The sequence below is a fragment of the Notolepis coatsorum genome (genome assembly GCF_963971535.1).
Source record: "Notolepis coatsorum genome assembly, chromosome: 4".
In the NCBI taxonomy this organism is placed as follows: Eukaryota; Metazoa; Chordata; class Actinopteri; order Aulopiformes; family Paralepididae; genus Notolepis; species Notolepis coatsorum.
In genome coordinates, this window is record NC_140168.1 from 66,264,338 (window position 1) to 66,280,108 (window position 15,771).

At 43.0% G+C, this 15,771-nt stretch overlaps 1 protein-coding gene across 1 annotated transcript in view; it reads right to left on the bottom strand.

Annotated features, from left to right (window-relative positions):
- Positions 1–10,420, bottom strand: part of laptm4b (lysosomal protein transmembrane 4 beta) — a 40,821-nt gene extending 30,401 nt beyond the window's left edge. The window contains exons 1-4 of the mRNA XM_084312830.1: positions 10,166–10,420; positions 7,898–8,015; positions 1,192–1,265; positions 502–624 (exon numbers count right to left, since the gene is read on the bottom strand). Coding sequence (XP_084168956.1) covers positions 502–624; positions 1,192–1,265; positions 7,898–8,015; positions 10,166–10,258 — 408 coding nt within the window. The 5' untranslated portion in view covers positions 10,259–10,420. The remainder of the gene's footprint in view (positions 1–501; positions 625–1,191; positions 1,266–7,897; positions 8,016–10,165) is intronic.
- Between the last annotated feature and the right edge of the window lie 5,351 nt (positions 10,421–15,771).

The following is a 15,771-nucleotide window of genomic DNA, read 5'->3' on the forward strand; positions in this document are numbered from 1 at the left end:
AGTGGATGTCTGAGGTGGAGGTTAAGGTTTGAGTGGATGTCTGAGGTGGAGGTTAATGTTTGAGTGGATGTCTGAGGTGGAGGTTAAGGTTTGACTGAATGTCTGAGGTGGAGGTTAAGGTTTGACTGGATGTCTGAGGTGGAGGTTAATGTTTGAGTGGGTGTCTGAGGTGGAGGTTAAGGTTTGAGTGGATGTCTGAGGTGGAGGTTAAGGTTTGACTGGATGTCTGAGGTGGAGGTTAAGGTTTGAGTGGATGTCTGAGGTGGAGGTTAATGTTTGAGTGGATGTCTGAGGTGGAGGTTAAGGTTTGAGTGGATGTCTGAGGTGGAGGTTAAGGTTTGAGTGGATGTCTGAGGTGAAGGTTAAGGTTTGAGTGGATGTCTGAGGTGGAGGTTAAGGTTTGAGTGGATGTCTGAGGTGGAGGTTAAGGTTTGACTGGATGTCTGAGGTGGAGGTTAAGGTTTGACTGGATGTCTGAGGTGGAGGGTGTGTTCTGCTCACCAGCTGCTGGAGATAGTCCTGCACGGTGTTGGGGTAAACCACCACGCTAATGGCTACCAAGGTGTTAAGGGCAAAGTCGAAGATTTGGTAGCAGAAGAATGGAATGATCCAGGCTGCATGTTGCTGTGGAGAGAGAGGGGGAGAGAGAGAGACAGAGAGGGAGAGAGAGAGAGGGGGAGAGAGCGAGGGGGAGAGAGAGAGAGACGGAGAGAAAGACATTAAGTTTGATTCAATTAAATGTATGTACATTTCATGTTCATGTGTTCTATAATTTTCAGTCGAAAGTTGCCATTGGATTATTTGCATTCGAGTGATGTTTTCATCAAAATGTTGATTGATTTGATTTGTTTTGCATTATATATTGCGTTATATATGCTATATTTTACTAAAACTATGTCTGGGCTTTCATTATCTGTATCATGTTGATGATACATTCAGAATAGTGTAACACTTTATTCCAGTGCATTAAATTCATGAAGGTCATTTTCTCCAAAACAGAATTGAACATTAATATTCAACAGACCATAGCTGGCTTGATATCAGGACCAGATCAATAATAAAGCAATTCGTAGAAACCTATCATTCTCCTCTTCGCAACATTGTGGAACATTTCAAATGTGTTAAAAATGGTGGTTTATTTGACTGAAAATTATAGACCGAGCCACATGTGTAGCGTGTGTGTCCCATTACCTTGTAAGCTCCATACGTCGCCATGCCGCATATTAGAATCATGAGGAGCGATATCGCGGTGGCTATACAGATGTCTGTGGGGAAGAAACATTAGATTAGATAAAATGTACTGTCACTGCATGAGTACATTACAAGTACAGAGCACAATGAAATGAAGTCGGCGACAACAATGGACGTCACAATTAGTCAAATCATCCATCTCACTTCATTGTGAATTGTTCAACAATTACTGACCATTTACAAAATAATGATTGACGTAGCGATCCACCAATCACATTGTCTCTGGACATGATTACCACACGAGACTTTGTACCCATGGATGGAAAGTATACAGAATATGAGGGCATACCTTCATGGATCCATGCAAAGGTATTTATTTACTATAATGTCAACCGCGATATAGAATTATTGTGAAGAAATTATAATATTTTATAAAATGTAATTATACATGTACTGTATATTTTGAAGTCAATCAGAACAAAAACAGAAAGTGGCGTTGAAACACTTGGAGATGAGGTGACTGCAAGGGGGATGTTGTTGGAGGAACTGAGGATATGACCCACGCTATCCTGAGCACAGTTTTATATCTTATGGCAATCATTTTGAAACGGTCACACATACCAACGGTAAGGACAGGCTAAAATGGGACACTCATACATTTAGTAAACATGCTGATGATGGTTCCCCTACAACTCAACTTCCCCCTGAGAAAGAATCAAACGCTTACCTCGTCCTATCAAATCATGTGCTATCCTGTAATATTATGTGTAAAAAAGAAAAGACAAAAGAACAAGCAGCTATGCTGTTATTAATATTATGCTGATAATTATTATTATCTCTCACCGTTTCTCTGCCAGCACACAGGTCATTGTTATACAACAGGTGCTACATTTAACAGTGTAACCCTCTTCCTCATCCATCAATCGTCTTTGAAAGTGTCATCGCAACAAGAGACCTCTCTCTCTCTCTCTCTCTCTCTCTCACTATTTCAGGCGAGTCAGTCGAGCCAATATACCACCATATCATGCTACAAAGGCAACATCCGGGCCGCGTATCAAGTGGAACTTGAACCGGCAGCCTTGTCCTCGTTGACCCCTCCGCCGTCTAAGCGGCTGGCCAAGAAGCTGAGCGACAAACCTGGACTTTTTATGTAATGTACTGGCCCGTTCTCTCACACGGAGATCTCCAGGTTTCAACGATTCTTTAAGACCACTTTGAATAGAATTTAATACCCATTTCAAATAGCTATAGTCCAGGCGGCCGGGTAGCGCAGCGGACTAAGCGTCTGTCTACCACCGCAGATACACTGGTATCGAATCTGGCTGTCAGCGGTGCCTCCGGCTTGGCCGGTCGTCATACTGACACAATTGGCGGTGTCAGCGGGTGGGAAGCCGGTGGGTGGTATCCTGGTCGTTGTAAACAGCGACTCCTACAGGTCGGTCAGGGCGCCTGCACAGCAAGGGAAGGAACTGGTGAAAGTAGTGTGATCCTCCCACGCGTTACACTTCACCAATGAGAGTCCGCGCTGTCAGGTGAAAAGAGGCTGCTGGCTGTCTCCTATGTATCGGAGGAAGCATGTGATAGACTTCAGGGCTCCCTAGACCGGCAAGTAGGGGGCAAATGCGCGCAACAACCAGGAAGGGGAGGGGGGAATTGGCATAACGACTAAAATTGGGGTGGGAAAAAAATACAGAAAATATAGGAGAAAAAGTGGATTAAAAAAAATAGCTATAGTCCCAGAATTACTTACAGTCAGATATTACTTCCCCATGGCGTTACAAAAGTAAAGATTTTAAGACATATGATCACGCTGCGCCAGGTGACTTCTCTTTACCTCAGGTTCTCTTTACCTCAGGTTCTCTTTACCTCAGGTTCTGACTTCTCTTTACCTCTTTAGGTTCTGACTTCTCTTTACCTCAGGTTCTCTTTAGGTTCTGACTTCTCTTTACCTCTTTAGGTTCTGACTTCTCTTTACCTCTTTAGGTTCTGACTTCTCTTTACCTCTTTAGATTCTGACTTCTCTTTACCTCAGGTTCTCTTTAGGTTCTGACTTCTCTTTACCTCAGGTTCTCTTTAGGTTCTGACTTCTCTTTACCTCAGGTTCTCTTTAGGTTCTGACTTCTCTTTACCTCTTTAGGTTCTGACTTCTCTTTACCTCTTTAGGTTCTGACTTCTCTTTACCTCTTTAGGTTCTGACTTCTCTTTACCTCAGGTTCTCTTTACCTCAGGTTCTTTTCAGGTTCTGACTTCTCTTTACCTCAGGTTCTGACTTCTCTTTACCTCTTTAGGTTCTGACTTCTCTTTACCTCAGGTTCTGACTTCTCTTTACCTCAGGTTCTCTTTAGGTTCTGACTTCTCTTTACCTCAGGTTCTCTTTAGGTTCTGACTTCTCTTTACCTCAGGTTCTCTTTACCTCGGGTTATCTTTACCTCGGGTTCTGACTTCTCTTTACCTCTTTAGGTTCTGAATTCTCTTTACCTCAGGTTCTCTTTACCTCTTTAGGTTCTGACTTCTCTTTACCTCAGGTTCTCTTTACCTCAGGTTCTCTTTACCTCAGGTTCTCTTTACCTCGGGTTCTGACTTCTCTTTACCTCAGGTTCTCTTTACCTCAGGTTCTCCTTACCTCAGGTTCTGACTTCTCTTTACCTCAGGTTCTAACTTCTCTTTACCTCAGGTTCTCTTTACCTCGGGTTCTGACTTCTCTTTACCTCAGGTTCTCTTTACCTCAGGTTCTCTTTACCTCAGGTTCTAACTTCTCTTTACCTCAGGTTCTCTTTACCTCGGGTTCTGACTTCTCTTTACCTCAGGTTCTGACTTCTCTTTACCTCAGGTTCTAACTTCTCTTTACCTCAGGTTCTCTTTACCTCGGGTTCTGACTTCTCTTTACCTCAGGTTCTCTTTACCTCAGGTTCTAACTTCTCTTTACCTCAGGTTCTGACTTCTCTTTACCTCAGGTTCTAACTTCTCTTTACCTCAGGTTCTCTTTACCTCGGGTTCTGACTTCTCTTTACCTCAGGTTCTCTTTACCTCAGGTTCTCTTTACCTCAGGTTCTGACTTCTCTTTACCTCAGGTTCTAACTTCTCTTTACCTCAGGTTCTCTTTACCTTGGGTTCTAACTTCTCTTTACCTCAGGTTCTCTTTACCTCAGGTTCTCTTTACCTCAGGTTCTAACTTCTCTTTACCTCAGGTTCTCTTTACCTCAGGTTCTGACTTCTCTTTACCTCAGGTTCTAACTTCTCTTTACCTCAGGTTCTCTTTACCTCGGGTTCTAACTTCTCTTTACCTCAGGTTCTCTTTACCTCAGGTTCTCTTTACCTCAGGTTCTCTTTACCTCAGGTTCTCTTTACCTCAGGTTCTGACTTCTCTTTACCTGACTGGCGCAGTCAGGTTCTCTTTACCTGACTGGCGCTGCACAAGCTTGATTGTTATAGGCACAGTTTCTAGCTGGGTGTTCTCAGATAAGTTCTCACCGGGGGCTGTAAAGTTAGTGATTACTGGTTCCATCATGTTGATTTATTTACATATGAATTGTTGTGGGGGAACTGATTACTGATTATATAATACTGCTAGTATTACCATACTGCTTACATTGCAGCCTCGGACATTTCCCCCTGAGAAGTTAAGACCCTCTGTGAACCCTGATAAGACACTCAGTCACGTAACACTGAATAAACATACATGTGCTCAGACTCCTGCTCTGCCGTTGCAACTCAGCCGCAGTGATGATTACAGTTCTAACACTTCATTAAGACCCAGGAAATGATACTCTCACCTCCTAATCCCCCCTGTGCACCACACACACACACCACACACACACACACACACACACACACACACACACACACACACACACACACACACACACACACACACAACTGGAGTTGTCTGGATTGAACTCTGTATTATTGATGCCTGCCTTTTACAAAACAAGATACCACCATTCACCATCACCACCTCCACCCCCATATGGGCAAAGGACTTCCTTTACATCAATATTATATATCTGCTTCGGTATGGAATTTGACTTGTTAGATAATACAGGTGGATGTTCATGGTACTGGGATGTGTGATATAGTGTATCAAACTGAAACCATAGTTCAGGAATCGTTGGTTTACATTTGCTTTTTAGCTCTTCGGAATTCATTTGGACAACAAAACCGTGTAGACGACAGATAATCAAATATGAAAAAGACAGCCTTCACTCGGCCGAGGGAGTCGACGGACACGGTCCTTTAATCTGTCTGAGAATTACAACCGTCGTTTTTAATCAGAGCAGCCGGTGCCAGAGTGGCCCGTGGCATCCGACACGGCACCCGTGATGAACGACGACAGCAGCCGGAGGGGAAACAGTTAGCACTCCTGTTTTTTTATGTAAAGAGTGCAGAGGGGACCTCTTAAAAGGGATAGTTCTGTTTGTTGGAACCCTAGCCCTGTTTGCTGCTTACCTTTCTCCAAACAACCCATGCTGTTCTTCACATTGGATGCCCACAGATCCGGCTAGTCAGCCACAAACCAATGCAAAGTCAATGGGGTCAAGCTCCTGTCTGTGCAAGCTGACTGAAGGTTACCGAAATATACTCCACGGTGCAACACACAGTAGACTTCAGTGAGCCTCAGTCAGCTTGTACAGACAGGAACTTGACCCCATTGACTTTGCATTGGTTTGTGGCTGACTAGTCTGACCTAGTATGAGCAACAGCATGGAAAGGACTCTACCGATCATCATTGGTAAGTAGGAAATGTGGCTAGGGTTCTAAAAATCTGAACTATCCCTTTAAGAGGTGTACAGGTAGGTCTGTAGCTGGGCTGAAGAACTGACGCATTGTGACGCGTTGATATGAATGTGTGCGTTTTTTCCCCTTTCTTTCCTCATTTAATTTACCGGTATTTATAAACACAATGCTGTGACATAGTGTTAGTTAAGCTTTCGATGGTATGATATTCAATTATTACATTATTATGACAAAATCTGGACTATGAAATCTGTACACTTGTTATAGTTTTAAAATGTATCAACAGAGTTTAGTGAGCTCCTGCTGACAACTTTGCTTATTGGCTCGCATATGGAAAAGTACTGTACTACTGTACTTGTGCTGTATAATGACAATGAATTTGAATCTAATCTCATAAATTCACTTTAGAAGTACACCACCATGTCTGCACAGCGGTTCTGGACATTTTCTAGTTATTTTGTTTAAATTACAAACACAAAACAACTCAAATTCAAGTTTAAATGTTGCCTATTTCATTCTGCAATATTGGGAAGCAGGGGAATAAAGCTTCAAGGATCAAAAGAGCTCTAAATATTATTGATGATGATGAATAGTTTTATTTTCGGTCTTTGTTTACAGATAAATCAAAAACACACATGTGTGGACTTTCAAAAGGAAAAGAAAAAAAAAGAAAAAAATCACAAATGTACATATTCAAAGTAAGCTCACACACAAAATCCAAACTCAATGACCAAAAAAAGGAATAGGCTGAAGCACATGCTTATTTTTGCCTATCCTTTACAATTCTTAAAAACTAAATATACTTTAATATAAGAAAGACATTTTTAAAATATGCTGCAAGATATAATTTCTTTCTTTTTCTTTAAGAGAAAAAAGAAAAGAGAAAATAAATGTTTGATGTTTTACTCAAAACTGTACACAACTTCAACCCGTCACTAAGACTATTCCACAATTTAACTCCCAAAATTGAAACACATCTATTTATTGAATAAATTATAACAAGATTCCAAAAGAGCTGCTGACTGGATCCACCTGAATCACATGCCTGCAGTGCTACTTTCTGTTTCTGCTTCATCCGTCTGTCTCGGCTCCCCTCACCCTGAATCAGAACAGCCCTTCAAATGAACTGTTTTCAATGAGATCTTACGCCTAAAGATATCTCACCTATAATAAACCATGGAAGCTACTATTACAGCTATTACCAAAACCAAAACAACAGAGCTTACAACTCAGCCACAGCAGAAAGTCCAATTGTTTTCATCCAAATTGTGGTAGTGAAGAAGTTGTGAAGAATGTGTCAGCTGCTCCTGGGTCAGTTTAAGTGTAACAGCTCCTGGGTCAGTTTAAGTGTAACAGCTCCTGGGTCAGTTTAAGTGTAACAGCTCCTGGGTCAGTTTAAGTGTAACAGCTCCTGGGTCAGTTTAAGTGTAACAGCTCCTGGGTCAGATTAAGTGTGACAGCTCCTGGGTCAGTTTAAGTGTGACAGCTCCTGGGTCAGTTTAAGTGTGACAGCTCCTGGGTCAGTTTAAGTGTGACAGCTCCTGGGTCAGTTTAAGTGTAACAGCTCCTGGGTCAGTTTAAGTGTGACATGTGACAGCTCCTGGGTCAGTTTAAGTGTGACATGTAACAGCTCCTGGGTCAGTTTAAGTGTGACATGTGACAGCTCCTGGGTCAGTTTAAGTGTGACATGTGACAGCTCCTGGGTCAGTTTAAGTGTGACATGTAACAGCTCCTAGGTCAGTTTAAGTGTGACAGCTCCTGGGTCAGTTTAAGTGTGACAGCTCCTGGGTCAGTTTAAGTGTAACAGCTCCTGGGTCAGTTTAAGTGTGACAGCTCCTGGGTCAGTTTAAGTGTGACATGTGACAGCTCCTGGGTCAGTTTAAGTGTAACAGCTCCTGGGTCAGTTTAAGTGTGACAGCTCCTGGGTCAGTTTAAGTGGACATGTGACAGCTCAGTGGTGGCGGTCACTCACTTGCATCGTCCATGACATCGATGTCGGTGCCCAGCTCAGAGCTGGTAAGGTGGTAGCGGTATTGGACCGGGTCATTGAGAGCCGACAGCAGGATGAGTAGAACCACCGCGTTGATGAGCTACGTGGGAATAATAATAAGATAGGAACATAAAAGGAGAAAGGTTAGGAACAGTGAAATCACCCTTTACTTCATCCTTGAGTTCCTCTTGGGGTTTAGGCTGCGAGACAGGACTGGCGTGGGAGTTATTCTGAGTTATGGCTTTTAAAGTTTTAGTGATGTTTTCCTCTTTGATCTCATACAGATGAGAAGCCATGAGTGAAGTTAACGCACGTTCAGAGAAATATTTTCTCACTTTAATACTCAATATAGTGCTGCACGATCGCAATTGCGATCGTGCCTGCGATTTTGTGATTTAATTAAATAAATGTGTGTGTGTCACGAGATGGTTAGGAAAGGTTAGACGTACGTAGTAGTACTTACTCACAGGAGTCTTCAATAATGTTTGGATGGTAATCCATTTAGTGACATTTGTTGAAACAACACCTTTGTTGGCAGGCGGCTCCTTCTTATCAACACTGATATTTAACCCTTTCACTACCACGCTACCAAAGGGTTAACCCTTTCACAACCACACTACAGAAGGTTAAACCGTCTGTAGTGTGGTAGTGAAAGGTTAACCTTCTGTAGTGTGGTAGTGAAAGGGTTAACGTTAGCACGCAAAGCGAGCGTAGCTCGACCCGTGTAATGTTCTGGGAAAGACCGTTCATCACACAACTTGGTTTAATCCAAAAGTCCATTCGGAAACTTTGAATTATGAAATAAGACTTTTGGGGATGTCTGGTCATGGTACTTCTCCATGTGGTGCATGTGATTCAGGAATGTAAACAAACCCTCCACCCAGGAACATATTAAAGTAGAATACCAAATCCCAAAATGAGAGGCTGCTGGGGTCAAAAAGGGTAACATAATTAATTGTTAAGATTTGTGAAAAGTGTATGTGTTATATTTTTCCAAATATAAAAATCGTATGTGGTTAAATTTGTAATTTTTTTTGTAAACGATCTTTCACCAACAATCACTACAAGCCCTAGTTTTCAACAATATCTTTGGAAAATCACATGCAGCAACTTCCTACAGTATCTGTTTAACAACAGTATAGAAGGACCTAAATTTTGTTCCCTATTTTAAGGGGACATGTTAGCCACAATAGAATGCTATCTTGTCCCAGGCTTTGGGGTAAATTATCCTCCAAAAGTGTTAAGCTGTGGTCTTATTAGGTGTTTAGTAGTAATGGCTGCCTTGTTTAGATTTCAGTATAGCCAACATAAACATATTCACCGTACTAAGTATGTTGAATGACCATTTGAAACGCTTTATAGTTTAAAATTGCCACTTGAGGCTATATAGGTCAGTTGACAGCTTATAATGTTGGTTATTTACATACAATGATGCATTTTCCCAAATGTGGCTTCTTGTTTTGTTTGTTTTTTAATCAATCAGATTTTCAATTATTGCACTAGAAAAAAATCGGTATAGTCTTCCTTCCTGCTGATCATAACGACAACAATGCCATGATGTTTGTGTTTGAAATGGTTGCTGAACTGTTGGTCCAGCTCCTATCTGTCCACAAAGCAAAGCCTCTAAGTGTGGCAATGGGACATTCAAAGCATGAGCAAGTCAGTCAATGGTTGGCTATTATTCTCCAAGTAGTTTTCATGTTTATCTGAAGCCAGGAACTGCTTTCCAGCATTTTAATGAATAGTAACGTCCAAAAACCTTAGGGGACTGATGTTAGGTCATGGATTTACCGAGCTTACTGAACTATTTTAAGACCATAGCTCACCTGCATCTAAAAACAGAAGCAATTAAAGACTATCTCTTTTGAAATAGGACAAAACAAATCCCACAGCCAAATGGGCATTGTTGTCATCTTGGGATAAAGTATAATCAGGCTGCAATATACAATATATCGAAATAATTAGCGTTTAAGAATGGTTACAATGTATTCATAATAACACTAGACTCCAAATGATAAATGAGGGAATATTCGCAAATCCATCTCTCTCTCTCTCTCTCTCTCTCTCAAAATGGCCAAGCAATGAATCATGGTGACGAAAAACAAGTGCAAAACAGGAGGAGATTCCCTCCCGCAAATAAACACACGTATTGACAAACAAACATGTAACATTTGCACGTGTGTTTGTATCTCGACACGGATTTCAAACATAACAGTCTAAATAATAATCAAAATCCAGAACGTCGCTCACCATGTACCATACCCCCAGGATAATGGTGCCCGTCCGAACATGGCAGCACAGGCAGCAGCTGGTCGAGTACCAGCCGTCCCACGGGGAGATCATTCTGAAGTTTATTCCCAAGAAAAAAAAATAGCGGAGCTATTTCATGAATGCTACCGGGGGGGGAATAAAATAAAGGCTTCTGCAGCTGCCCCCAAAAAGAGTTCGGTGGAGCCCGTCCGACTTTGTCACGACCGCCGCATTCGGTGTTCTGTTCGTTCGAGATCTGCGTCTGACTGCTGCCGCTGCTGACCTAACGGTAATCTAGCAGCTCATCCCGGGGACACGTGACCCCGAGGAGGACTCTGACCGAGATCAGAATTGGTGCGGATGGATCATGGATGCTGAGCAATACAGTATATTTCCATTTACTGATGCGCTGAGACTAGAGGCATTTTCAACCAGATAGCCCGCCCCCTCCACACACACACACACCCGCACGCACGCACACACACACGCACGCACACACACGCGATGTGTTCCCTTTAATTATAATGGTTTGATGAATGATTACATTGAGTGCTTTGCAAGAGTTTGGCGCTGTGTGGATTTAACACTGTTCTTGCCATAGCAATTAAACCATTCCTAATATGTTTATAGGATAAATGGTAAATGGTGCATTTATATAGCGCTTCTATCCAAAGCGCTTTACAATTTTGTTCCTGACATTCACACATTCACACACCGACGATGGCGGAGGCAACCATGCAGTTAAGGGTTAAGTGTCTTGCTCAAGGACACTTCGACACGCTGCCCAGGAGGAGCGGGAATCTAATTGGGAACCTTCCGATTACCAGACGAGTCAAGACGACTGCGCATACCTCCTGAGCCACTGTTATTTGATTCCACTGATTACATTAGAGGTAAAAGTCACATTTTACTCTGAAACCAGCTCAATGAATGTGTCCATGTACAGTATAATGGCTAATACTATCCTCCTCATGAGCAAGACGCCTGGATTTCAGGTGAGTCTGTCTGTGTCCCTCTGTCTGTGTCCCTCTGTCTGTGTCCCTCTGTCTGTGTCCCTCTGTCAGTGTCCTTCTGTCTGTGTCCCTCTGTCTGTGTCCCTCTGTCTGTGTCCCTCTGTCAGTGTCCCTCTGTCAGTGTCCTTCTGTCAGTGTCCTTCTGTCAGTGTCCTTCTGTCAGTGTCCCTCTGTCAGTGTCCCTCTGTCAGTGTCCTTCTGTCAGTGTCCCTCTGTCTGTGTCCCTCTGTCTGTGTCCCTCTGTCTGTGTCCCTCTGTCTGTGTCCCTCTGTCTGTGTCCCTCTGTCTGTGTCCTTCTGTCAGTGTCCTTCTGTCAGTGTCCCTCTGTCTGTGTCCCTCTGTCTGTGTCCCTCTGTCAGTGTCCCTCTGTCAGTGTCCTTCTGTCAGTGTCCTTCTGTCAGTGTCCCCCTGTCTGTGTCCCTCTGTCTGTGTCCCTCTGTCAGTGTCCCCCTGTCTGTGTCCCTCTGTCTGTGTCCCCCTGTCTGTGTCCCTCTGTCAGTGTCCTTCTGTCTGTGTCCCTCTGTCTGTGTCCCTCTGTCTGTGTCCTTCTGTCAGTGTCCCTCTGTCTGTGTCCCCCTGTCTGTGTCCCTCTGTCTGTGTCCTTCTGTCAGTGTCCTTCTGTCTGTGTCCCTCTGTCTGTGTCCCTCTGTCTGTGTCCTTCTGTCAGTGTCCTTCTGTCAGTGTCCCTCTGTCTGTGTCCCCCTGTCTGTGTCTCTCTGTCTGTGTCCTTCTGTCAGTGTCCTTCTGTCAGTGTCCCCCTGTCTGTGTCCCTCTGTCTGTGTCCCTCTGTCTGTGTCCCTCTGTCTGTGTCCTTCTGTCAGTGTCCTTCTGTCAGTGTCCCTCTGTCTGTGTCCCTCTGTCTGTGTCCCTCTGTCTGTGTCCCTCTGTCTGTGTCCCTCTGTCTGTGTCCTTCTGTCAGTGTCCTTCTGTCAGTGTCCCTCTGTCTGTGTCTCTCTGTCAGTGTCCTTCTGTCTGTGTCCTTCTGTCTGTGTCCCTCTGTCAGTGTCCCTCTGTCTGTGTCTCTCTGTCAGTGTCCCCCTGTCTGTGTCCCTCTGTCAGTGTCCCCCTGTCTGTGTCCCTCTGTCTGTGTCCCTCTGTCTGTGTCCCTCTGTCTGTGTCTCTCTGTCAGTGTCCCTCTGTCTGTGTCCCTGTCAGTGTCCCCCTGTCAGTGTCCTTCTGTCTGTGTCCCTCTGTCAGTGTCCCTCTGTCTGTGTCCTTCTGTCTGTGTCCTTCTGTCTGTGTCCCTCTGTCTGTGTCCCTCTGTCTGTGTCCTTCTGTCAGTGTCCCCCTGTCAGTGTCCCTCTGTCTGTGTCCTTCTGTCTGTGTCCTTCTGTCTGTGTCCCTCTGTCAGTGTCCCTCTGTCTGTGTCTCTCTGTCAGTGTCCCCCTGTCTGTGTCCCTCTGTCTGTGTCCCTCTGTCTGTGTCCCTCTGTCTGTGGGAGTTGCAGTCCAGACCAGTCCTTGACAGATGGTCCAGTCTCCACGGCCATAAGTCCTCGTGGGCGGACAGCATCATCATCACATCAGGGGATTTTTCCACTGCTGGCTAAAAGTCACTGATCTGGGAACAGACTGCCATCCTTTCACATGCTAGACTGGGAACTGAAGAGGGGAAACAGATCCAGGATCCAAGGTCAGCTTGTATTGGGAATGTTTATCTAATGCAGCCTGGTGAATTTTCGTCCTTCTTAGCAGACTGTCAATATCAAAGATCTTTTCTCGATCCTCCAATCACAATCGTTGCTTCCCGAGGGTTATATAGGTTTCAAATACGATGGGATTTTCTTTATAAATCAGTGGTTACGCAACCTTTCAGGACCAACAGGACTCTCATAATGATACGATGTCGCATTCCTATGCTTCTTCATGCTCTTCGCTCTACCACTGAGGTGCCCTTGAGCAAGGCACTTAACCCACCAACTGCTCTACCGAACGACACGGTACAAGGCCGCAGTTGTGCTTGTCAGGAGTGCAAACCCTCTCTTCTACTAACCAGGCCATTGCTGTGCATAAGATTGTGCTCTTAGTCAACTTGCCCGGTTAAATGAGAGTAAACTAAAAAGAGGCATTTTTATCCATATGGCTTCGGTCATCTATTAAATATATAATGTGGGCCCACACAGAAAGCGATGGAGGCTTCAAAAGTCTGCCAACTCATCCTGCGGCCTACACAAGCTTTTAACCCTTTCACTACCACACTACAGAAGGTTAACTTTTCACTATCACACTACAGACGTTCTGTAGTGTGGTAGTGAAAGGGTTAACCCTTTGTTGTGTGGCAGTGAAAGGGTTAACCTTCTGTAGTGTGACAGTGAAAGGGTTAACCATTTGGTAGTGAAAGGGTTAAAACACGTTCTGGTCATCTTAATTAGAATGAGCTACCCCCTGTCCTCCTTCCCTATAAATACACTCATCACAGTGAGGGGTTCTGCCCTCCCATTCACATAATCCTGTCCGTGAGGAAAGCACCGGGGAGGGAGCGACGGTCACAGGGGGGAAACGTGACAGGAATGAAAGATGAATGAATGGAGAGAAAGGAAGAGATTGGGATAGATTCTGTGTTGTGAAAATCCTAAATGAATTGAGAGAGAGAGAGAGGGATTGTTTGGCAAGACCATCCCTCAGGACAAAAAAAGGTTATTTGTTAGGTTGAACCTCTGCCACTGTCGCTCAGGAGGTAGAGCAGTTGTCTGGTAATCCAGAGGTTCCCGGTTAGATTCCCGCTCCTCCCAGGCAGGCAGCGAGTCGAAGTGTCCTTGAGCAAGACACTTAACCCCTAACTGCTCCCGATGAGCAGGTTGGCACCTTGCATGGTTGCCTCCGCCGTCGGTGTGTGAATGTGTGAGTGAATGGGTAAAATATGAGGAAAACATTGTAGTGCTTTGGATAAAAGATGTTAAAAAGCTGTTAAATAAATGCACCATTTACCAATTAATTAACCTTTCCTATTTCTAGGGTGTAAACATTTTACCATATTACACGTAAGACTCACGAGGAAGGATATTGGGACATCTATGCAGACATCAACATGGAGAGAAAAAGACATGTGTGAAATGAAGGTGAATGAATGGAAAGATAAAGGATTATATGATGGTAAATGAGCTGAGAGGGAGGGCGGGGCAGAGAGTGAGATAGAGATACTAAAGGAGGTCAGGCGCTGCACGCGTGCCACGCGATTGGCCGGCCACATTGACTGGGTCCCAGAGGGGCCACTGGCACAAGACCTCTGGGGGATAATCCCTCCAATCACGGCCCAGGCCACTGACATATTAGATCAGTATATTAATCTGAGATTTGGGATTACAGTTCTTTATTTATGATCGCAAACACAGAGCAAAACATCAGTAATGGATAGAAACCACCAGAGGGAGAGGCTTCAGTCTTGCAGATTTTAAATGTATGTTCTCAAGAGGTGATTGGTTAAGACTAGGTCCAAAGAATACGGTCTGTTTTCATGGATTGAGAGTAAAACCAAAAGTTCCTTTGAATGGAGGTCTCCATTTGAATTATTTGGTTTGTTTGGGTAATGTGAAATAATAAGAGCATCTGCTAAATACCCAATTGTACTCTAAATCCTGATTGTAATTATTATTATAAATTTTTTTAAATCTTTATTTCGAACATGTAAATGAATACAAACAAAATAAATAACTAAACAAAATCAAAACATAACTCAAACTAAATAAATAACTAAACAAAAGCAAAACATAACTCAATTTACATGTTCGAAAAGGAGTAGGAAGAAGTATACACTTATTTAATCCTACCCCTTTTCCACTACTCAAATGAGTGTACTAATTTAAAACATTTCAAAACAAATATATATATATATGCAAAAAAAACTATATATGTAAAACATTAAAAAATGTAGACACCCGTGAATATCAAGTCCCTTCCTCATCCCTGTACCTCGTGAACATAATTTCCTTATAAATCAGTTTGAATTCTCATATTTGGACATTGCTTTAGCACCACATTCAGACTGTTCCAGTTTCACTCCACATATTGAAATGGTGTCTTCTCATGGTGCGTACACTAAGAACTTTTAAATTGAGTTCTCTCCTCAGATTATAACCCCCCTCCCTATCAAAGAAAGTTATTGAATGTTTCCTGGAAGTACATGACCTTTTGCTTTATACATTAATTGTGCCATTTTAAATTCCACAAGATCATTTAACTTTAATGTTTTTGACTTTAAAAATAATGTTTGTGTGATCACGAACGATAACCTGCAATGTGAACTATCCTTATGGCCCATTTTGGAGCATAAAAAGTGGTTGTTGTAGTCTAGAATTTATAAGTGTTTCCCCAGACTTCAGCACAGTAATTTAAATATGGTAAAACTAGTGAACAGTAGATAATGTAGAGTGGGTTTTTTATCCAGAATGTGCTTTACTTTACTCATGACTGAAATGCTTCTTGACAGTTTAGATTGGACATGTTTTATGTGAGATTTCCAGCAGATTTTATAGTCTATTATTACACCTAGGAATTTATTTTCATAAACTCTTTCAATAATCACATAATTTATTTTAACTTGTACTTGAGTATTTAATCTAGTTTCCAAATAACATTAGAATTTTGCTCAAATTCA